This window comes from Pelobates fuscus, chromosome 4 (genome assembly GCF_036172605.1).
Source record: "Pelobates fuscus isolate aPelFus1 chromosome 4, aPelFus1.pri, whole genome shotgun sequence".
NCBI lineage: Eukaryota > Metazoa > Chordata > Amphibia > Anura > Pelobatidae > Pelobates > Pelobates fuscus.
In genome coordinates this window covers 87,745,745-87,770,349 of record NC_086320.1, presented here as the reverse complement: position 1 = coordinate 87,770,349, position 24,605 = coordinate 87,745,745, and the positions used below count along the sequence as shown (strand labels likewise).

Genomic DNA, 24,605 nt, shown 5'->3' with positions numbered 1-24,605 from the left:
GCACACCTTGGATCCTGCCTCCATCATCCATAATTCTCATTGTTGGGAATGCAAACAGACTTGCTATTTACAAACAGGTCTTTGGTTGACATAAAAATGGGTCTGGCCATATGTAATTTAAAGATGGTCAATCCCATAAAAAAAAACAGATAATCTGGAAAACATGCCAAAAAACAGGCATTTCCTTATGTCCCTACATAATCTTTACAATTAAATTATAAAAATAATAAAGTTGAAGGTGTCGCGTGTGTTTTTTTTTTTTTTTTTTTTTTTACACTATGAATTTGTAGACACACAGTTTGTGCACGGCATTGCTATAGAACGCTCCATTTGATTTTTTGCAGCTCTCACCAATGTGGTAAAGTCAGTAGCTGTATTTCCCCACCAGGTCACGGAAGGAAACGACTTAATAGGAAGGAATAGCTGCTGTCTCATGCAAAACAGAGCTGAAATACTGAGCTCTTGAAACAGGATACTGGAGTGTCCACGCCGCTTCCTTTTTATTTTTTCCTTTCTCATAGTTATAAAAGTGAAGCAAGATGACTAGTTTTAATTGGTGTACAGTGCAGGATTATAGACAAACTCTGGTGCTTACAGCTCCATCATACTCCACCAATAAAAAGCCTGATGGCAGATAGTCTTCACTGTAACTGTCGTCTGTTTATTATGCTTTGTGCTAATTTTTCTCCGGGTCTTGTGTGTCCGTATAGAATATATATGTATGTATGTATGTATGTATGCCTTGCTTCTGTGTGCTATTGGTGTTAGGTCAGCAGCACCTTATCAAGGAGTTGTTCTTGAATACTCCAGAAAATGGGAAGGGTGGAAATAGAATGAAGTCACATAGCTCGCTGGTTTACGTAAGTTGATACCGTTGGCACTGGCGTTTATGTGTAAACAATCCCGTTGCGTAAAATCTTCCAACAGTGTGAAATAACTTGTACCACTCTGTTCATTACATCTATTTTAGGTACTGTAGAGTGCGGTGTATACTATTGTAACGTACTGTAATTATTTCAATTTAAAATGGTATTCACATATTTTTTACACCCAATATGACATAAGGCTTGGATGTTCGTTTTTTTTCAACTTTTGCAGCTCATATTTGTAATGACTGAAGTATAAAAGTAAAAGGCTGAGATTAAATGGAGATCTTTAAAATATTGTTCTGTAAATTATACCCTGTATAACCATGGGGTACTTTCAGTCCGCCAAGAGTCTTCTAACTTTGCTTATATTCATCATGAAGGAGCAAGTCTTTGCTTCCTGAAACGTTTACATGATATAGGTAGGACTGTTCTCTTTGTACATTGCATCTGTAGATTGACCCATGTTAGGGTAGCGTCAGCTTTTTTTATTCCCAATTCTACATGTGTTTTAGTACTTTTATTATTCTGTGTTCTCACTTTGAACTGCTCTAACAGTAGTGTATCCTTGCTGTTGGTTCCAAGTTAAAAAACAAAACAAAAAACACACGCAATATTTCCCCCCCCCCCCCCCTCTTTTTTTTTTTTTTTTTTTAGCCATTACATTTTACGGAATTAAAATATTACGATTTCCAAATGTCTCTCCTCTGAGAAATCTGGTAGCTCGCAAACTGATAAGCCAGTGCTACATGAGCCCTAGATTGCCAGCCTTTCACACGCTATATGTTTTATGGTCATTTTAGTTTGAACCCTGGAAAGTTGTATATTGACAAACCTGAAAAGTTACTGGATTCGATCCGGAGTCTCTTTATTTGGCAGCTGAACTTTTGGTTAAAAACACTTTTCTGCGGGCACAGGGTTAAGCTGCCCTACTTCAAAATGGCAACTCCATTGCATTCCGGTTCTACCTAAACAAAACCTAAAAGTATTTTAGACTGTATCATCTGCATTGTTCTGCTATTTTGAGGCATAGGGACTGCCACAGGAATAATTAATATAGGCAATTTGTAGCAAAAAAAACAAATTGTATTCACAAATTCACACAATTCAAAATAATGAAGTAGAGCATGCATTCACTTCCGTAGTTCATATGTGCTGTATCCTGATTATGTATTCACTTAAGACATTTATCGTTTCTCCCTTCTGAGTTCCACTTGGGATTTCTGAGCTGCTGTAAAGGACCTGCATCTTATTTGGCTCTAATGCATTGCAGACTCCTTTGGGAGTGATCGTTCAACCTCATTTTATTGCACGTTAATCTGTTAAAGTTGCATTGTTTTTAGAGACATTTACAGTAAATGCTTCAGACGGGCCTGATTATAAACCGATGCTCTTACTGCTATCCATACTTCTGTGTGTGTGTGTGATGACTGCATACTTTAAGTTTGTGTAAATATGAGGGGAAATTATCTTCAGAGTGAGCACACAAGTCACTTTATTTCAAACCGCCCCATGCGCACCTTCTGTGTTAAGGAAATTCAAGATTACTCTTTTACAAGTTACAATTTACTTTTTATTTCCTTTTTTTTTTTTTTATCTCCCCCTTCCCCTCAAGTCTTCCGTCTATCATTGAAGTGGATTGCTCCAAGTATAAATCTAAAAACACCCACTAGAAGATAGCTTTGTGGAATGATAATTATACCTTCAACAAAACCAGATTTTCAATGATTTAGTTCTATGATTAACTTCAAATTATGTAAAACCGTGCCAGTGTCATCTCTTGGTATTGGTTTAGCATTGACTTCTAGTCTGTAGTGAAATTTCATAATTTGCCATAATTCCACTGGCAAGGTAGTCTAGGAATCTTAATGTAGTTAAGGAAGTATTGATGTATGTAGACTTTTCCTCTGTCGAGCTCCACCAAGTTGATAAGCTTTTGTTTCAGTGTGACTGTTGTGTTGGATATATTGTGGCTCCTGGGCGTCGCTCAACCCACAATATTATTGTCTTAGTTTGTTACGAAATGAAACCTCCTGTTTTAATATGTATTAAAGATTTAAACAGTTACATCACAGTTCAGTTAAGGCCTATCTAGCACACATAGCAAATGAAGAAACAGGAATACTTCTTTAAATTTCTCCTTCCACTGTTCAATGGTAGGAAAGAGGGAATGCATACAACTGAGATTGACAGAGAGCCAAGATGGAGTAGCCAAGTTCTAGGACCAATGTGTTGATTTCTAAAATTTGTATTTTTTAGATTTCAAGAAAACTTATTTGCTAAACTTAAGAAAAAATTCAAAATTAAGGAAGTGATTGTTCCCCTTTAACCGCATATTGATAGTATTCTGTTTTTGGAATTTTTCAGCCGTTGCACTGTAGGTGATCGTATGAGAACACATATTAGAATTTCTCTCATGCGCCTCAAAAAAAATAAAAATAAAATAAAAAAAACTCTAGTCTCCAAAACAACTTTAACTAATTGAAGCAGTTTTGGTGTAAATTTCATGCCCTTGCAGTCTCACTGCTCAATTCTCTGCCATTCAGGAGTTACCTTTTTTGTTTTTGTTTCAGCTTATGCAGCCCTATTCACAACTCCCATGGCTGTGATTGATAGCCTGCATGAAATCAAAATGGTTTGTTGTTTCTCACTTTTGATGGTTTTTATCTCCTGCACTGTAAGTTTAACTTAACACACAGGATTTTCCTGCAGTTTGTAGCCGATTATTAAAAGAGCAGCAGATGAAAAAATTCTAAATAAAATAGAATGTGCAGTAAAGGAAGAATAAACATTAGATGACTCTTTACAGGAAGTGTTTAGGAAGGCTCTGGAAGTCACATGCAGGGAGGTGTGACTAGGGTTGTATGAACAAAGTGATTTAACTCCTAAATAGGAGAGAATTGAGCATTGAGAGTGCACTTCTTAATTAAGGTGTTTTGGCGACTATAGTGTCCCTTTAATGAAGACTCTGCAACACAGTTTCCTCAGTGAATAAATTCTATTCTAAGTAAATGAGGTGGTAGTGTACAGCAACTAATAAGTCCATCTCTTAACTGCTCACAATAAACCTTCCATAGATTTGTCATAAAGGATTTTTATTTTTACCCTTTAAATTTGCTTTTCATGTTAAAAGTGCATTTTAAGGAACATCTGTATGCTCTCTAAATCTTTTTTTTTTGTGTGTGTGTGACAGTTTGGTTTATTTTCACTAACTGACCTGTAGTACTGCCCATTTTTGATAGATCATTTAAATGCAACACTTTGTCTTTGCCCCCACTCTCCCCCTCCCCCCCCCCAAAAGTGAGGTTAAGAGTAATTTTTCTGTAACATTTTGCTAAAATTATGTATACTATAAATAATTTAATGTTATGTTGTGTACTTTGTTCATTTGTATTTTACAAGATATTAATCTTTCTAAGGTGCCAAAGTAGCACGAGTATAAAATGATGATTTTAAGTCTATTGAAATAAAAAAAACGGCACTTTTTTTTAGACCATTTGCTCTCTAAATAAACTTGTTTCTTTGACAGTTCCTGTACTAAGGTACTTGTAGTCTTTCCCCCTAAGGCCATGATGCCCTTTGAAGTGTCAGAATGCAAGTGCTTACATAATATTCTGTAATAAGTTGTATTTCAGATACGCTATCCTATGCTTTAACACACATATAGATCTATATCTGCTCAGAGTAAATAGACTCAGCGTATGTAGGAGGAATTATCCACTGGTTCACCGGTCATTTTTAAGTTTATTTGGCCGAAGAGAAGTGTGCAGGTAAATCACTCTGAGAAGTAAGGGTTAAGTAGGGTTCTATTGGTATAATCCGGATTTAATGCACTTTGCTGATGCACTTCACCCTTCTCCTTGCTTTACCTTTTGTATGTTTTTATTGGATTAATTCTTCATCCTGCTGACTTTACATAATAGACCCAGTTCGCTGTAGGCCAGAAGCCTTTTCTACCATACCTGCTGTGATTACACTGGTGAGGGGGCAGGGGGTGCAAATGAGTGCAATTTATTTTTAACCACCTGTATGATTGAATATATGCAAACGTTCGGAGAATCCATTTTCAACTGTCGTAGATCGGAGCTTTCATTTACTTACCCTATGATCTTCTAAAGGTGTAAAGATACAGTGTCTGTTTTTGTTTTTAGTTGCTTACACTTGGGAAGATGAGCTTCAAAACCGTTAATCAGCTTCGTGTTGACAAAGGGTTAAATGCACCTTTAACCAGACAAAATATCTGGCTGTGGAGACAGGTGTTTGCTGGGGAAGAAGCAGTTATGCTTCAGTGGATATGCTGTATGATTTCCCCTAAAGCTGGCCGATTGAACCTTCTGCATTGCTAGGAGGTGGCACTGTTTACTTTTGCAGTGAATCACAATAACATCCGCCAAGTGTTCTGGGGCCTTTCAATATTGTAGGCTGAGTGTATATTGGTAAAGAATTTTATTTACACCCGCTTTCAGTCGTGTATATATAAAACACTTTGATTACAGTCCTTGTTCTGAGGGTCATTCCTGCCCAGCTACCTTCGTGTGTTTGAGTAAACTGTGGTGTAAATTTGATTGCTCAATTGATTGTTCTCAAAGAGACGAAAAAGGAACTTGGGATCACTTTACCAAGCCACGTCAGACTCTTAGCGGAGAACCTTATAAAATTCTATGTGTAGAAATGCAAAACTGCAGCTAAACCAGATTTTCTCACTGTCAGAAATGAACTGAAAATATATATTATGACTGAAAGGATGTCTACTAATTGAATAGCACTCCAATTCTGGAGAAAAGTGGGCCTCTGCAGTGTTTTTTTTATTTATTTATTTTTCTCTTGAAATATTTAGCGATGTTATGAGCAATGGGTAAATATGGCCAGGTGGGGGGAATGTGCTCTGCAAGAAGTTAACTGGCAAATTTCACAAGTTACTTTTCACATTTACGTTTTTTAGAGTACTGTTGACTTGAGCCATGCTATTACTTTGTCCTGAATAGTGGGCATCGAAGGAGCTCTGCAAATGTTTTTTTTTTTTTTTTTTAATTCATTAGGGCTGACCATCTGTTCTTTGTTATTGTTTGCAGAAACAGCTTTCCTTAAAAGATTGGAGGTGTTATTGGCATACCAAACCATGCGCCATGCAAAACTTGGCACCTCTTCGTGTGTGTGTGTGTGTGTGTGTGTACAATATAATATATATATAGTATTAAAAAAATTAAGTGCATACATTAAACAGGGTGGAAACGGTAGAAGTATCCCTTTAAACCGTATTAATGATTGGGAAATATATTATACATTTCAGAAGTGTAAGCTTTCAGTGTTTACAAATAGATTCATATTTAAGAAAAGTCATTTCAATATTATGACTACCCTGAAGAATGGTTTTAATCTGCAAAATCTATTTAAATTATGCTAGTCTGCCAGCCCAACACTTTACTTGATTACTGAATAATAAAAAAAAATGTTTTCCTTTAACTGAAGACCTCCCTATTCTAATTTATAAAATAGAAAGGTGTGATTATGGCAGCAATCTCAGTCTAAATTGTGGATGTAGTTCACCTATAATTGGGTGGAACAGGTCATAACAGGAAATCCCTGCCTTCAAAATGCAGTCTTGGGGTAGAATGTGGTATAGAATTTGTGCCTGTGTGCCGTTTCCTGCCCCCTGCCCATTCTGGAACATAATTGTTTTTGCTATGGATCAAATACCAGCCAAACCATATATTCCAGGTCAAACCTGGTATACGCACTAGCACATTGCCATTAGCCTTTTGAGAATAAAAGCCATGGAATTGGGATTTTAGTACTGATTTTAGCAGACTAAAAGTGAGCAAGGTCTAAACACTAACTGGTAAAAGACAATATTGACACATTGATATGAAACTTGAATTGCCTTAAATAACGTATGCTGACTTTAAGCATTGAAATTGCAAATGAAAAAAAAAATATAGAAATAGTCGTCGGTGGTGGTGGGAAAAAAGATTTGTAAAATGAGTTTAAAAAAAAAAAAAAGTTTTAATTTTCTGCAATTTTTGTTTTTGTTTCAGCATTCCCCATCAGAACCCTTCCTTGATAACTCTGTGCCGGATATGACTCGGCTTAGTGGACCCAATGCTCCGTTAATGAATACAGAAGACTTCCTGCCATCCATGCAGTCACAGCCTCCACAAAAGAAAAGGAAGAAAAAAAACAACCACATAGCAGAAGACAAAGCCAGTAAATGTTTTGACCAGGATGGTATGCCTATCGAGAATGCAGAGTTCTTAACAGACGGTGCACCAGAAGGGAAGAAGAAGAAAAAGCCGAAAGTTAAAAAAGAGCCTAAAGAGCCTAAAGAACCCAAGGAGCCAAAAGCACCTAAAGCAAAAAAAGAACCCAAGGAACCTAAGGAACCCAAGCCTCCAAAACAGCCTAAAACGCCCAAAGAGCCGAAAGAGAAAAAAGTGAAAACTACTACACCAAAATCTAAGGCCAGCAAGAAGGCGAGGTAAGATTGAACGTTGGTTTGTCTCCCAGGCAACATAGAGATTATGAAGAAATGGGTGCATATATAAGTGGTCACATTCATGGCCAGAGTTCTAAAAGGGGAACAGTTGGACTGCACTTTAAGATGGTTCCTATGAAGACTGCTCTACTTTTAGAACTATTCTCTGAGTTGCCATTTAGTAGCCTTGAAACCCATGCAGCTGTAATATCTAGAGCAGGCATAGGCAACTTTCGGCACTCCAGATGTTTTGCACAACACCTCCCATTATGCTTTGCCTGCATTATGGATGTAAGAGCAGTATTGGGGATGTAGTCCAAAACATCTGGAGTGCTGAAGGTTGCCTATCCCTGACCTAGAGTATCATTTTAGAGATCTAAAAGTGATGGGAGGACACCATAGTATTGTATCTTACAATAGAGAATATGGGGTTAGGTTATGTCTGATTCCATAGAACAAGTAACAAATATTACTGTTTAACTGCACAATCTACATGCCTTAGTTGGTAAATCCCTAAGCCTTAACATGTGTTAAGACCATCAACGCGCCTTCTGATATCCAAGGCGCTATATTCAGACATCCATGTGCTATGTACATTAATACACAAGGCAAATTGTGTTCCATTCTCTTTCTTGATAAGTTTCAGAGAAAGGATGAGCGATCCTTTACACCCTCCATATTTCTCACCAATTTATACATTACACCAACAGTTCCTACTAGTGTATGCTTTTAATGTTTTGTTTAAAGTAAGAGTTTTTTTTTTGTTTTGTTTTTTTCGCTTTTTTTTTTTCTCCCACTCTTTTATAACCTCTGATGTGGAGCTGATGGGTAACAACCTTTGGTGAACCAGCTGCTGTGCACAGTGTTTCCTATGAAACCCTACAGCACCTAAAGTGCCCAAGCTTATCCATCACTGCTTTATGCCGTCATCTATAGACGCTGGAGTGCAAGGTTACTCTGATAGACATGGTTCCTCTGTATATAAGATTGTAGTAGTTTTGAGAGTGTTCTCTGAATTAGACTTGTCTAGCATTTTGTGATATAAATATCCACTCGGTGAACTTTCATTATGCCAATCTGAAGGTTGTGGTGTCTGTGATTCTCTCTCCTGAGAGTGTTTGTTTGTTAGTAAACCAACGGAACTCTAAGATAAAACGCTTGTGCATGTATACTTCTGAATATGACCTGGCATTTGGAAGACCAGGATACTAGTGGCCTACAAAAAGCAACTCGGTGGGAGGCCAGAGGCAAAAGGTTTGCATGATTCATGCTGTGCTATGGAGAATCTTTCACATTCTCCACTGAACATGTAACATACAAGCCTTTGTTTGCCTATTTTTGTTCTGACCCTCATATCTTGAGAAGTCTTTTATATAATGCCCAAAGTGTGATCTATGTATTTCCATGTGTATGTATTGGCATATGTTTTAGAACTACTAAAGCAATCATTGCATTTTTTTTGCAGCAATGCTGTATTTGGTTTGCTGCTCTGACCATTGTAAACATTGCATTAATGTACAGTATATTTGTGCCCTGTGTTCTTTGTGTCTGTGCATTCCAGTATAAATGGCAAAGCTTTCGTATTAATAAATGGGAAAAATAAAAATAAAAATCTCTGCCCCGCAGTCCCCAATAAGCGCGCACCGTCAGAATGGAGAGTTTGGTCCCAGTAGTCACATAAAATGAATGCAGAAAAAAATATTCAGCAGGTGTTTGCCAGAAACGTGCATTTCAAAGACCCCCAATTTTAGTGCACTTGTGATTTCCTACAGTGGGAATTTTCTAGATAGAAGGAGCACTCTTGGTGTGTAGTTTGATTTCCTCGCAGCTGTCAGGTTAGACTTGGCATGTCCACTTTTGTATTGGACAGCACAGTTGTGACATTTATCTGTTATTTTTGTTGCCCCTTTATGGGCTGGTATTGTTAAGTGTAGTGTAAAGTGTGCGTGATGAAGCAAAAAGAGCAGGATTAATCTCACCAAAAAAAATAAAGTACATAACATTTCTGCATTTGTATATGAAATGTCTTACAACTGTTCTGAATGGTTTCCAAACATCTGAACCTGTTTTTCAAGCTGGGACCAATGTTGGAAAATATATAATTTCCAGATGGAGGCACAGTCAGAAGTACCTAATCCAAATCGGCTCAGAAACACTGTTTTCATTAGGATTAAAATATACTTCAGATTAGTGTTGTGAATATATACAATGCTTTCTGAGAATTTTCGTTTTCAGGTTTTTATGGCAAAAGCGTTCTCCTGAGAAGTGTGCAGTATTAATGCCGTTTCTCCTGACCTATTTTTATTACATTATACAGTAGGTTAACAAATGCCTGTAGATTTGTTGAATTCAGATTGTTTTGTGTTCTTTCGTTCTGGATAAAATTATGTTTTAGGCAGCAGTGACAAGGATTTTATGAATGCTTTTTAAGAGTTGTTTAGCCATGTTCACCCACTCAAAATGTCCCACCTTGTAATGGCTTTGTTTAGTTCAATGATGGCAAACCTTTACAACCTAGTATGTCGAGAGAGTCTTATTGTCATAACAGGTCTGTATTTGCATTACAGGGATACTATAGTCAGCAAAATTAAATTTAGCTTAATAAAGCAGTTTGGTGTAGAGATCATGCCCCTGCAGTCTCACTGCTTACTTCTCTGCTGTTTAGAAGTAAAATCACTTTGTTTATGTAGCCCTAGTTATGTCTCCATGCATGTGACTTGCACAGCCTTCCTAAACACTTCCTGTTTAGAGAGCTCTAATGCTTAAACTTCCTTTATTGCACAGTCTGTATAATCTATAATTTATTATTCTGTGCACTGTCAATAGCCTGCTAGACCTTGAAGGATTCTCTTGTGTGTAATTAAAGTAAAACTTACAGACCAGGAAATAAAAACTTCTAAAGTAAGTGAACATCAGATTAAAAATAAAACCATTTTGTTTTCATGCAGGCTGTGAGAGTCACAACCAGGGGAGATATGGCTAGGGCTATATGGACCGAAACAAGTGTTTTCACTCCTAGGTGGTAGAGAATTAAGCAATGAGACTGCATAGGCATAATCTATACACAGACTGTTTTGGTGACTGTAGTGTCCCTCTAAGCATAGGACCTGTATATGGCTTGCTGCTCACCTTGGTTTTCTTTGTATAAAGATAACTTTGCAAATTCAAACTATAATTCTCCATTGTGAGTGTTTACTTTGTTCGCTAAAGCAAGTGATTTGATAGAAGAGGGGCATATCCCAACCTAAATGTCCATTTTGGATGTATGTGACCTGGGCATTGTGTCTTTACTCTAATATGGAGTGCGCTTGATCTTTCTTTGATCGACTTGGGGCAATGACTTATTGTTGCAGTATTGCATACTTAGAACAAATTTATTCATTGGCATAACCAATCTGACTCTTTCTCCAGACCACCTATAGAATAGCATATTACTTTAAATATAGTATTTAAATGTCAAATTGGTAGTTTACATACAAAGTCCTTTTTGTTTTGGATCCTGTGGTGCTATTGATATAATTAAGTTAGTTCCGCTGTAAATTAGGCATCCACCTCTGCACCCCCTTTGTGGTCTATTTGGTTACATCATTGAAGTCTGTATCTCTGAGAGCACACATTAGTTCTTGGCTGACCAAAGCGAAAGTTTAACTGGTATCATTGAAGTGAGCTTTAGAAGCCAGGTACCTGTTAGAATTGTATGTTTAGTGCATTTCATTTTAGGTTGTAAATCCTGAGTATTGCTTTATGGCTGTGGTGTTTTTTTTTTTGTTTGTGTTTTTTTGCATCAAACTGAAATTGTTCGTTTTTCTTCACACCTTATTGATGATCGAGATATGTATCCAAAGGTGAGTGCTGCTGTGTGATAAGAAATTAGTACAGACAGATGGTTGGTTTGACTTTATTTTATGAGGTTTACAAAGTCTGCTTTGAAAGCTTTAATCTAAGAATGTTACCAAAATGTTAGGTGGCAGATTTAATGTAATGATTTAGTGGCAACCTATAACATGTTTTGTGATCAATAATGGATTTGATAGAAAGTGAACTAGACATTGTAATTTGTTGGTTAATGTTTTATTAACCGCAGTGCAGCTACCGCACAAGTGTGTGGAAAATACAATAAAGCTGTCAAACGGTTTCTTCTATTATAGTGGTTTGATTCTCCCCTATTGAATCGCAGTCCACCCCTTTGCTATCCTGCAATCATTATTATCCGTTAGCCATGAGATGACAGCAGCAATGGAGAAGTCATTTAAACCCTCTCACACTACCCCAAATATAGAACTGTAAACCCTGAAAAGGGAATTCCCGTTTGTATATTCCCAAGAATATACATAAACTGTAGTATTTGTTACAAAACATGCAAAGGCTAATCTAGATCTTTACTTTTACTGGTTCTTTGTTTAAAATGAACCCATTCAGGTCCAATGATTTCATGCAGAGTTTTTCTTAACCGTATTTCTTAAAAAGCTTTTGCAATGATGTAATAGTATGTTTTTGATGATTGTGGGTGTATGTATATTTAATAGTGTTTTTTTTTTTTTTTTTTTTAAATACAGCAGAGTGTAGTTTTCTGCAATATATTTAATCCGGGGACCTAATGCACATGCGGTGCGAGCATAAATCAGGTCTTCCCCATAGGAAAGCAGTGAGTCAGGAAATGCCTTTAGTGGCCGCCTTGTAGAGGCTGTCTTAACCCGGCTATGTAAACATTGTAGTTTCTCTAAAACTGTAGCGTTTTTTACATTGCCAGGGCATTGCACCCATACCACATCAATGAGATAAAAATGGTCTAGGTTCCTATAGTGTCCCTTTAAAGTTATACCATTTTCCCATCTCATTTTGTACCGGTTGTCAATATATGCGTGAACCTCCCCCCACCCCCCTAAGTTTCTACATAATGTATTTTCTACATCATGTATTTATAAACATTATATCTTGGATAGTTAACCACATTTGCATAATACTCAGCCAGCATCTCAAGTCATCAAGACTTCTTCATCCTGTGAATCCTGAACCCTTGTCTGTTCACCAAAGCATTAGGCCACCCATCTGTTCTTATTTATAGAGCGGGATTTACAACCTGATACCACTCTCCCCCTAATTACCACCCACGGGCTATCAACACTACCATTTGCCCTTCTGTTAACATTACCCAGCATCCTTCATCTCAAACTGGCTCTTATCATACCTCCTTCCTGTCGCCCATCATTTAACCTAATCCACCCTTTCATCACTTTAAATACTCTACTACTTATCTCTCTCCATCTTATGTCTCATACGATCCTCAGTGATTCCTTTTTAATGTGATAGTCCACAAAGCTCTCATCAGACCCTAATTCTTGTTGGGTACTTTGTACAATTGTGTCACTAGGTTGGCACGGACATGGTGTGTTTGTGTGTCTGTATGTCTGTATTATGTTAATAGCATTATGTGGAATGTGTTGATCAATATATATATATATATATTATAATTATAAAAATGCAGTAAGTTTCATTATCTATCCACGCTCGTGTTTGAAGTCTGAGGATAAACAGTGCTTGGAATTTTTACTCCTGACCTTCCTGACTTCTGAATATCCCATATGTCCTCTGTATCAAAGCCCTTCCCACCAGCTGCTTTTTTTTTTTTTTTTTTTTTTTTTTTTTTTACTACTCCCATAATTTGTCAGCTGCCAGAGAATTGTGAGAGTTGTAGTAAGAAAACACCCATGGCATGTGTATTACTTTACATCATTGCAAAAACAACAACTTTGTTACTTTGTATCACATGAAAATATATTTTTAAAAGGAAAAAAAAATGTGTATTTGCGTATGTATTGTTTTAAGGCCTTACAAAAAGTGTAGGTTGTGATTTAATGGCAAAAGATAATTCCATTTATTACAGTTAAGATTCCTTAATGAGCCAGGGCATGATCACAAAGGGCTCGGTCAGAGAACTGTTCTGTAAAAGGAATGTGATGATGTCTGTGCGCAGGTTCAGCTAGGCAGATTCACTGTTTATCATCTTGAGTTGCTTTGAAGGCCCTCCATTTTAGCGGATGTGGTTTAAACCAGTCATTCAGCATTATTGGCTGAGCTCTGTTGTGCTGCAGTTAAAGGGGCATTATAAACACCATTTCCACTACAATTCTTTGTAATTGCTATGGTGCAAAGTCTATGGATTCCATCCTGTGAATTTTCAAACACCTGTGACTCCGAACCTCTCCGTTTGCTTGTCCAACTTTGGTCAGCAGTAATGGGCTAAAAGAACAGGGCTAACCAAACCCCAGCCTTGTTGCCCACAATTGGACAGGTGTAATCTCGATTCTGCATTATGTGATTGCCGGGTTTAGCTTTACCTACCAGCAAGCCAGGATTTCACATTCCCTCTGGTTTAGCACAAACTACTCAATCTGTCATTGAGTCAGAATCTTGAGGGTAGATTTGAATATGTAGCAATTTCGAGTTCAGTCAATGTTCCATTCGGTGTTTGGCTTCACTAGGTACCGATTTTTATAGGCTTCACTGTGCAAGTTGAGGCTTTAGGTGGAAAGTCTGTCTTTACAAAATATGCATGTAATAATTTGGTAACAAATTTGCAGTCCAAAATCTTTTTATCCAGTGCTTAATAAAACCATCTGAATCTTTAACATCAACATCTGAGGAAAGGGATTTAGGGGTGATTATTTCTGATGACTTAAAGGTAGGCAGACAATGTAATAGAGCAGCAGGAAATGCTAGCAGAATGCTTGGTTGTATAGGGGGAGGTATTGGCAGTAGAAAGAGGGAAGTGCTCATGCCATTGTACAGACCTCACTTGGAGTATTGTACTCCTTACTGGAGACCGTATCTTCAGAAGGATATTGATACTTTGAAAAAAGTTTAGAGAAGTACTACTAAACTGGTTAATGGATTGCAGGATACAACTTACAAGGAAAGGTTAAAGGATCTTAACCTGTATAACTTGTAGGAAAGTCAAGACAGGAGTGTTATGAAACATTAAATATATAAATGGAATCAACACCGTAAAGGAGGAGACTATATTTAAAAGAAGAAAAACGACCACTACAAGAGGACATAGTCTTAAATTAGAGGGACAAAGGTTTAAAAACAATATCAGGAAGTATTACTTTACTGAGAGGGATGCATGGAATAGCCTTCCAGCTGAAGTGGTAGAGGTTAACATAGTAAAGGAGTCTAAGCATGTGTGGGATAGGCATAAGCCTATCCTAACTATAAGATAAGGCCAGGGACTAATGAAAGTATTTAGAATATTGGGCAGACTAGATGGGCCGAAGGGTTCTTATCTGCTGTCACATTCTATGTTTCTCAAAATTAAATTCTTCCTCTTTCTTTTACTGCATACCTTCTGGTTCTTAAATTCTACTCTTCTGGAGTGTCTGTAAAATATGTATTATTAAGGCCCTACACTTTGTATGTAGCTGCAAAGATTGTTAGTGTTTGTATAAATAGTGACAAATATTGTACTGTGAATGTGACTCAGCAAACTGCAGTCGTATGGTCTTACATCGTGTCCTATATATTTATGCAGCTGCAAAAAAAAAAGCAGCTTGTGGGATTAGTATCATGGGATTTAATTGTATATTAACCCCTGCTTTTTTTATTCTATTATGTCCCTGTCCATTAAATGTTTCCATTATTAAGAGCGTTCTTGTCCTGTGCTGTTCCCGGTTTTGGCAATAATACACACACAAATAGCAATTAAAGAATTTTGTTGCAGTTTGCACAACATGGGTTTTTTTCTTCTTCTTTTTTTTTTTTTCCTGCTGGTATAAGAACCGATTTTGTTCGGTTTCCAGATGAATTGCTTGATAAAATTAAGAGTGCCAGTTATGAATATTTATAAAGAATTATTTGAAATTCACTCAATATAAAACTTTATAGGACGGAGCTGGTTGGAAACTAAAAGTTGCTCCTCATCCGTCTCACTTTTAAATTTTTTTTTTTTGTAGAACCTCTAACCTCCTCTATGACCCTGGGATATAACTAGTTAATCCATTAAATATGAAAGTGGACCATGGGACAGCAGAACTAATCCACATTTTTATTAGAAAGCTTTACTAGCTGCTATTTTTTAGCCATTTCTTTTTTTTTTTTCCTACCCTTTTTCTTGGCAAACATTTGGATAGAATCGGAAAGGGTTAAGTTTTTTTTTTTTTTGCACTGATTCTTCAGTAATAAATAAAAGGCACCACAAAACGGGGCAGCGCAGGTGTTGCCAATGTTTGAAAGCTGATTGAGGGAAGCAGATGGCTTGAGTCAGTGGCATCCAGCCAGAAGAGCAGGTGCTGGTCACGTGATCACTGGTTACCAGGGTAATGTGATTGCTCTTGGCGTGCAGATGAAAGGAAAAGGGGGCCCAGCGTTCAGCTGTAGTGTTGTATAATTTGTGGCAGTTAGAGCGGAAATAAAGGCTGGAAATGGAGCCTCATGCTAAGGAAGACTTCTGTCCATGTGCACTGTAAACACCAGGACAGTTGGGAAGAGTCAAGTACTGACTCTTATATACAGAGATGGCTAAAATATACTATATATATTATTTCTACTTTGTTTTTATTTTTATTTTATTTTTTCATTTATCTCCGTACCCTACTTCTGGAAATTTGTTGCTAATTAAACTAGATTTTGAAACATATTTTTATTTTTATTTTTTTCCTTTATCCCCAATTATGCTTCAATGTGTTTAATACCTTTAAATAAAATCTCCCCCCCCCGCCCCCCCTCCATATCCATTATTTTCAGTACTTCCAGATCCCCAAAGTTAGAATGGTTGATTTATTAGAAAAACTATATTTTGCATTAAAAGCAGAAATGCAGCAATGTGATTAATATACGTGGATTTTCTACTCAGAATCGTAAAATAGCACTTTTCCCATGTGACATTTTCTCAAATCACGTTTTAGATAAAAATCAAACACGTTGGGATGCATCTGACATCACACGGAGATGGCACCGACCTTAACGGTCTATTTATCCATGGCATTTTAAAACTCCGATGTCAACCAGCAGCATCTGACAAAGAAAGGGAACTCTAGGAAGTAAAGGACATCGGTGCAAAATGTGTTTTGATGGCATATAATTCTATAAGGACTGAGAGCTGTGTCATTCACTTTCCTTGTTGTTGTACATATTGTGTTAGGGATTCTTTTCATTGCGTTAGAACTTTGTGACGTGAAAGTTCTGACTCTGGTGTCAAGGGACTTCGCAGAGAGCTTAGTGCTGTTATTGTGTTATGCAGCTAGTCTTTCTGGGGTTAATAATCCAATAAAGTTGGGAAAAGTTATAAATTTCCACCTGTTGCTGTACTCTTAAATGCCATTTAAAATATGGAGTTGCACACATTTACCCAGATGTAAATTCTAGAAATGTTAACTTAACTTCCTATTGAAGATCCAATCTGTATTCATAAAATGCGCCTCATTTTTACGTAGAATAAACTGCATGTCCTAATTCCATGTTCTGTGTTGACCACTTTCTTACATACTCTGAGCTTCTCTGAGGTTATGACATCATGGGCTCTTTCATCATCTGTTATTTTATAACCAGTCTGGGGATTCTGTCTGTTTTTATGAGCATGACACACTGGCCTTGACCCATATACACACTTTTCCTCTGGGAGATACCTGCGTTTCCTTTACATTTGTGCAATTAAATTTAGTTATTACATAAGTCTGGAGACTGATTTAAGAGTGCTTCTTTTTCCCTTTCCCCACAAGGTGTCTTTATTTTTTATTTTGAAAGGGTGGAGGTAGGACCCAATGGTCTGCTTATTAGGGCACTTGTCCTAAATAAGGGGATGTTTTCCGATTTATTTCTTTAAATGAAATCTAGTCTCATTCTGCTTTCCGAAGGTAGAGGAGGCTAGCTGTAACAAGATGCCATAATAGTTGTAAGGGCACCAGTCTATGCTTCTAAGTAGAAGATGCAATGAAAGGCAGCACTAAAACTTCCATGTTGGAAATCTATTTATATCACTGCTAGCCTAGAGAGCCTATGGCATATTCTACTCACAAGGGCTACATTTTCACTCACTAGTGACAAGTGGAAATTTTGAGCCTTGTCTACAGTATGTGTTGAAAAAAAAAAAAAGTTTCACTGACTAGTCACTATGGGCTTTATATTGGGCTAGAATACAACACAACCATCTCTATTATTACATTCACACTGATGCCAAACACGCACATTAACAAGTGTGAATGTAATTCCACCAGAAATACTGACCATGTATTAAAATTGATATAGTAGGAGGCCGTCATAATGTACATGTATAGTAGAAGATGGCTGTTGGTGATATTTGATTACGGTATCTGCAAGTCTGACTTTAGTGACAGTGAGTAATTCTACATTCATTTTTGAGTTCCTCTGCCACCCGGTAGCGATTACAGTACATTCCCTTGGGCCTTGGGTTTCAGACCAGGCGTCTAAATCTGAAAGAATACTGTATTCTGTGTTCAGGAAGAGCTTCATAATTCATGTTGCTAAAATAAAAATATATAATTTTAAAAACTCACTCACTCTTGGTTAAATCTGCACATTAAAGCATATAGCCAAACGGTGATTCATGTTGCTAGAACACTTACAAAGAATGCAGACTTAGTGAAGTGGTTTAGTTGTTTGACCAAACTTCAGAATGGGGAAGACACATGACCTTGCCTGCTTTGACTGTGGTATGATGATTGGTGCCAGACATAGAGGTTCCAAACCATTTACCTCCTGGGATTGTTAACCACTGCATTCTCTAATGTTTACACTGAATAATAAATAAAAAAATAGTCGGATGAGTCATGAGTAGCAGTTCTGTGGTTCAAGGCACCCAATTAGAAAATGTCAGAAAAAGGCCACAAATTCTTAAAGTGGAACAGTCACCTTCTAGAGACTTGGCATAATTTGCAAAGACCACCAATGGTCACAGTGTTGCTGGGGGTCCGGTACCCGGGGGCAGGCAAAGGTGAGACTTACTTACCTTAACATGTCTTCATGGGTGCCACCATCACCCGATGGGTTCTCTTCAGATCCTACAACGTCACTGCTGAACTCCCATGCATGCGCCAGAATGCAGCATTAAGGTTTATGGAATGCTGGGTCCTTCAAAGATAAAGCCAATTACCCCCCACTGATGACAGCTGGGGGGTTGAAACTTCTGGACACTGAGCTACTACTGTCTAATTGTCAGGCGTAGGAATTATACAGAGACAAAGTAGCCCCTACTTTGTGTCTGTGTATCTCTTGACTGGGCTGGAATTTCAGTGATATTCCAACATGTACCTATTCGATCTTTCTGAAACTCATTTTGTAGAAGGGTGATGGTGCCGCTTTAAACACACTTAAGAGTGTTGTTCAGAGGGGTTTCTCATTTCCCAAGATTTCATTTGGTTACTTCTCACTTAATTCTCACATTGTAGGAAGTGTTACAACAGCAGAAAATGGCTTCACCCCAGTCTGCTGTGAAGAGCTCCAAGAGCAGCAATCACCATGGAAACCAGTGGGATGCTTCTCCGAATTGCTTCACATTTGCTCAGAACTGTACTATTTATGCTCCACCTAGTGACATTTGAAAACCTCATTTTTATTTTGACATGGGTTATTGTAATTAATCTGAACTATGGATCCCTTTTAGTTTTACTGTGTCTAGTGAGGTTTTAATTTGGTATTTTACTTTTTTTTTTTTTTTTTTTTTTGCTATGATTCATCATATATTCAGATAAAAAAAACAAAACAAAAAAAAAAACTCCTTACACTCAGGACATACTTACAATCATGAGTAAATTCTCTGTGCATTCTTCTTGGTAAAGTACTTTTGCTATTGCCATTCATTAACCCTCAGTGACCAAAGGGTCAACCATGCAATTCTTTGAGACACTTGAAGGGTTAAATGCTTTTCTTGTCTTTTTAACACGGGTAAAAAAAAAAAAACAAAAAAAAAAACCCAGTGTAAAGAACACAAAAACCAGCTGGAATTTAAAACTGTACTTTGAAAACTGTTCCCAGCAAAAGTGTATGGGCCATGGCTTGGCCCTCTAACAGAATAGCCTTTCTTTGTGTCTCCAGCAGAGCAGTGAAAGAGTGTAATCAGATAAGGGTGAAAGAGAGGCTTTATTCATAATACAAGCAACAAGTTGTATATTTATCTTATGCCCGTTCTCTGCCACAGAAGCATGCAATACAAATCTCTTGGCAGAAAAAGACCGCTGTGTTTCTTTTCGAAAACTACAGTATGCATTTTGTCTGTTTTCCATAGCATATAGCAGCTAAAGTCACCTTCTCCTGCTCCCTTCCCACAACCCCCCCTGCTCTGCGGCTGCAGAAGGAAATCAGTTTGCTCTCTGAAAAAGGCAAAGTCTGGAGGGTGATGATAATAAAACTAATGAGTTCTGTTCCACGTAGAATGTTTGCCTTTCCCTGTGTTTGTATATACTCTAGCATTTTGAAATGTGGATTTTCAGTGTTCATGCCCAACTTAATCGTCCTATATAGTTCAGATCTATTTCTTCCTGGTTTTATTTCCGCTATTTCCACTCCCTTTATTGAGGTCTCGCTTTTTTAGCTCTCTTGATTGAATTGTGTTCACTTCCTGTGAGTAGCTGAGGGCTGAGTTGTATGCAGCATAATCCACACTTTTAAAAAGCATAGAATTATTATTTTATTTATATAGCGCCATCAAATTCCATAGCGCTGTACAATAATGTTCTGGTAGTCTGTAAACCAGTTGATCAATAGAGGGTAGCTTTGTGGCAATCTCTGCAGAAAGCTTATGATAGCTGCTCCCCCGCATGACTCCATGAATGCGTTGTATATAATGACAAACTTGGAACTCTTTAGTGCTCTGTGGAAAGTAATGGCGGTATTCTATTCTGGTCCTGGCAATGAATATGATTGGTTGGTTGCAAAGTTATATTAGTATACTTAAAATGTCATTATCTATTTATTTATTTTTAACCACTTTAAGGTCATAGTTCCACAGGCTTCTCCGCATTTATTGTTTTTTTGCAACTCTTAACACGTTTTGAAACCCTAGAAACCAGATAAACCTATTTCGAACCTTTCTGTTTTTATACAGTTACAAAAAACAAATTTAATCTAATATATGCTTAAACCTCCTACTTGACACCGTTTGGCTTGAAGGAAATAACACTTTACAATATTTTTGCCTCTGTGTTGCCACTTTTAGACCCTTTAGAGACTAGGGGTAGGCAAACACATTTGTAACATATGTTTGACATGTAGTAACTAACTAAACCATTCAAGAAAAGGATGGGTGTGAAGGCCTCCTTTGGACCAGGGTCCATGTGAAGTCCTTCAATCTGAATTGATATCCGAATTTGCGAATATTATATTGTAACTTTAGTAAGTTGCTTCAAATGGATCTGTCGGCTTTATATTGAACACGAGAAACTCATTTAGTTCCAACATGCATGAACCCAGGAGAGCTGTTTTGTGTTTTTAATGGCACGTCCTGTCTGTCATGGAGAATGTCCCTGCATGTACAACCTAGGTCCTAAATGTCATTAGTCATGCTATGCCACATAAACAATCAGGTTGATTGTAAATATAGATTTCCATTCAATTTTATTTTTCACTCCCTAAGCTTTAATTCTTTTTGTAACATTCAAAATTTTTATATATTTTACTACATGGCTTCTGTTTTTTCAGTAATGGAGTACAGACATCCCGAGAACGTGTGACTATTTTGGTATAGCTTGACAGTCCCATAGAAGCTGCATATTATTAAACATATGAACGTTTTGTTTTGAGTTGAAAATATAAAAAGTGTTTTTTGTCTATTCTTTTTACAGCAATAAGTCTGATGCTGACGGTTCCGCTCAAAAGAAAAAAGTTCCCAAGGTGAAACCAGAAGGTGTTGAGGCTACGGACTTGGATAAAACTCCTCTCCCATCTCCACCTCCAGAAGAAGAGGATGACTCTGGAATACAGGTATAGGGCTACATAATCTTGAAAGGTTATACAGCATAGTTGTACAAACCTGTAGTTTGAAAATAGTGGAAATCTTGAGATGCTTCTTACCTTTTGCTTTCTGAAAGTGACCCCTGTTGACACCTGCTCATTAATATTTGCAGAAGAGACGCTCCAGCAGGCAAGTTAAAAGGAAACGCTATACGGAGGATCTGGAATTTAAAATATCAGATGAAGAACATGATGATGCAGATGCTACTGGAAGGGATTCTCCTTCAAACACATCTGAGCAGCAGGTCAGGCTTCACCATTTTAGGCTTCTGTGACTTTTGGGGGGGGGAGGGGGGGAGAGAGAGAGAGAGAGAGAGAGAGAGAAACAGGTTTTCAATTGTTCACTAAAATACAGATTTATGGAGACCGAGCACTTTCAATATAGATGAAAATGTGTAACAAAAAGAGCACTACCTAGCTTTATTGGACACGTTATGGGTTTGTGTTAAGGTGCTGAAAATATTGGTGAGATAGAAAGCACCTGTATATTGCACAGCCTCTGTCTGAAGGAGATACATTTTTGAACACCATAAGAAAACAGACTTTATCTGCTTCCAAGGCCTGTGGCTTAGATGGTAATGAAGGCATTTATATACCTTAATTGGAGAGAATATGTGAATACAATCCTTGCGAATATGTGAATATAATCCTTGTGCAGATCAAATGAATGGAATAGTTAAGTCTGCGTTTATTTAGATATCCCTGTTTTTCTTAAAGGGACACTCCAGGCACCCAGACCACTTCTGCCCATTGGAGTGGTCTGGGTGCCAACTCTTACCACTCTTGGTGCCAACTCTTACCACTCTTAACCCTGCAAGTGTAATTATTGCAGTTTTTACAAACTGCAATAATAACCTTGCAGGGTTAAGTCCTCCTCTAGTGGCTGTCTATCAGACAGCCACTAGAGGGACTTTCATGTTCTTAGAACACGAAAAGTGTGTTGTAAGACGCTGGCTGTCCTCATGCTATGTGATCACCTGCCAAAATCCACATAGGAAAGTTACGGCGGGGTCTAATGCGTGTGCGCGGCCATTGCCGCGCACGCGCATTAAGTCTCCCCCGCTGCCTGACGGCGGGGAGGAGAGTAGGCGGAGCCTGACCCAGGGACATCGGCGCTGCACTCTGGTAAGTCACTGAAGGGGCTTTGACCCCTTCAGCAACGTGGGGTGGGAGGGAGAGGGGCACGGCAGGGTCCTGCAGTGCCAGGAAAACAGATATGGTTTCCTGGTACTGGAGTGTCCCTTTAACTAGTCTGCTCAATTATGTAAAAAGTGTAATTTAATATTGCATATTGTCGTTTTTTTTTTTTTTAAAGAGACGGAGGCAATTGTGTTTGCATTGAGTGCGGAAAATAGTAAATAGGAGTGGTCTTGGTCATGCTTTTATGGTGTCCTGTAGTTTGTGACATTATGAAATAGTTGTTGGGGGGGGGGGGGGTCTGACATTGTGGAGCCCTAATCACCATTCTCCTCGAGAGCTATTGAAGATCAATAGTTACTATCACTTTAATGAATGAAGCTTTGTTTCCCAGAGTGGCCAGTGTGCCTGCATAACCAGCTCTGCACTAATTCCACTCTTATTATTGAACAGTGACTGTGTGTTCAGAAAGGACTGCTAACAATTAACTAGAGTACGTTTAGGTCCAAGAATAGTGCACAGGCTAACCGAGAAACTCCACACTTCAAGGTGACTTCCCCGGGCCTCGCTTTAAGAAAATAATCATTGCTCGTTACTTATATTCATTAAATTTGTAGGGTCACTTACATCAATGGAACTAAATGGTATCAATAAAAGCAGGTAATTACATAGTCCCACAGTTCTTTTGTTGTTCTTTGCTTCTCTTTAATGCTAATGAGCATTTGACAATGTCTCTTTAAGCCATACACATATATCATTGTTTTGCGGCATTGCGCTAAGCTCCAAAGCATATGTTCTAATTCACTGTCTTTTTAATTTCTAGGAGGCACTTGATGCTGAAGGACCTGTTGTTGAGAAAATCATGAGCTGCCGATTCACAAAGAAACCGGTAATTTAGATTTTATTTATTTTTTTAATATTATGTGTGTCAAATGGCTGGAGAGCAGGTGTTCAGCAAGTGTGTTTTAAAGGTGAATCCATTAAATCTTAGTGTTGGGTATTGAGAATTATCAGTTTTTCGGTCTGTAAAAATGCATATTCTTAGCAATTTTATTTTGATGAGAGAGAATCGGTTTTTATACATTTGATCTATATTGTGATTTGTTATTAATTAACTATAATTATAATAAACACAATTCGTAGGGATTTTCTGGACTTGTTAATGCATAATTTACATTTTATTATTGGAAAAGTGAATTTCGGACAGACCACTCTATTAAGGGGCTAATTTTAGGTATTGAAATGACAAGTGAGTGTGATTTTTGTTGCAAACTTTGGTTGTCAAAATCAAAGTCTGATACTCATGATGCAGGTTTTATTGACATTAGTCACTAGTCAGTACTAAAGAGTTAACCAAATATTTTATGGCAATTAAGCCATGTTTTCACCAATTTTGCATTCAATGCGATTTGTTACCCTTGCAAGGAGTGGTATTCAATCAAAGTTACTCAGAGCCCAGAGTAACTGCTAAAAATGTGTTTTGGTTTAGAATGTGGACAATTACCTCCATCCATAAGGGGTTAATTGACATGTTTGTGTTTTGCTGTAATGAAAACTCTGAATAAAAATGAACATATGAATATACTATGACAAAGATTTAAGTGGATGTTGAATGTACAGCAGATGGATGGGATGAAAGTGGAATTTTCCGACATTGAAGTCATATGATTGGTGTCATGGTTAGGAGACACACACCGCTCATAATCCTAAAGGAAACAGTACATGTTTAATATGCCTTGCAGCATTTCAAATGGACATAGAGGGATACATTAATTTTAGGGGAGTGAGTGGGAGGGGAGGATGAGGGGGGTTGGGGGTGTGGCCAAAGCAGAGTTGTTCTGGGAAATTTTAGGTGTCTTACTAGTAACAATTTATTCAACTAAAACATTTAGAACAAGAACAAAGCATATTATTTGCACAGACTGATTTCTAAACACATTTATTGTAGTTTAAAGTCACATTACTGTGAGCATTATTGCTGTGGATCTATCATTCACCCAGGCACACCAACAATATGGAGCTCTTAGAAAAGGGGGACATTAGACTAGAAAAGAGGGCCAGATGGATTTTAGCCCCAAATGGATACTGTCCCTCCTAAATAGGGACACTTGGGAGGTATGTGTTGAATGGTACCAGCATAGTCTGCAAAATACTTTGTGTCTGCTTTG

General features: G+C 37.7%; 1 protein-coding gene across 1 annotated transcript in view; it reads left to right on the top strand.

Moving 5' to 3' along the window:
* The window catches only part of CHD7 (chromodomain helicase DNA binding protein 7), a 102,744-nt gene that overhangs the window by 33,822 nt on the left and 44,317 nt on the right, over nucleotides 1-24,605 (top strand). The window contains exons 3-6 of the mRNA XM_063451369.1: nucleotides 6,902-7,341; nucleotides 21,132-21,270; nucleotides 21,414-21,545; nucleotides 23,261-23,326. Of these exons, the coding sequence (XP_063307439.1) occupies nucleotides 6,902-7,341; nucleotides 21,132-21,270; nucleotides 21,414-21,545; nucleotides 23,261-23,326 (777 nt within the window). The remainder of the gene's footprint in view (nucleotides 1-6,901; nucleotides 7,342-21,131; nucleotides 21,271-21,413; nucleotides 21,546-23,260; nucleotides 23,327-24,605) is intronic.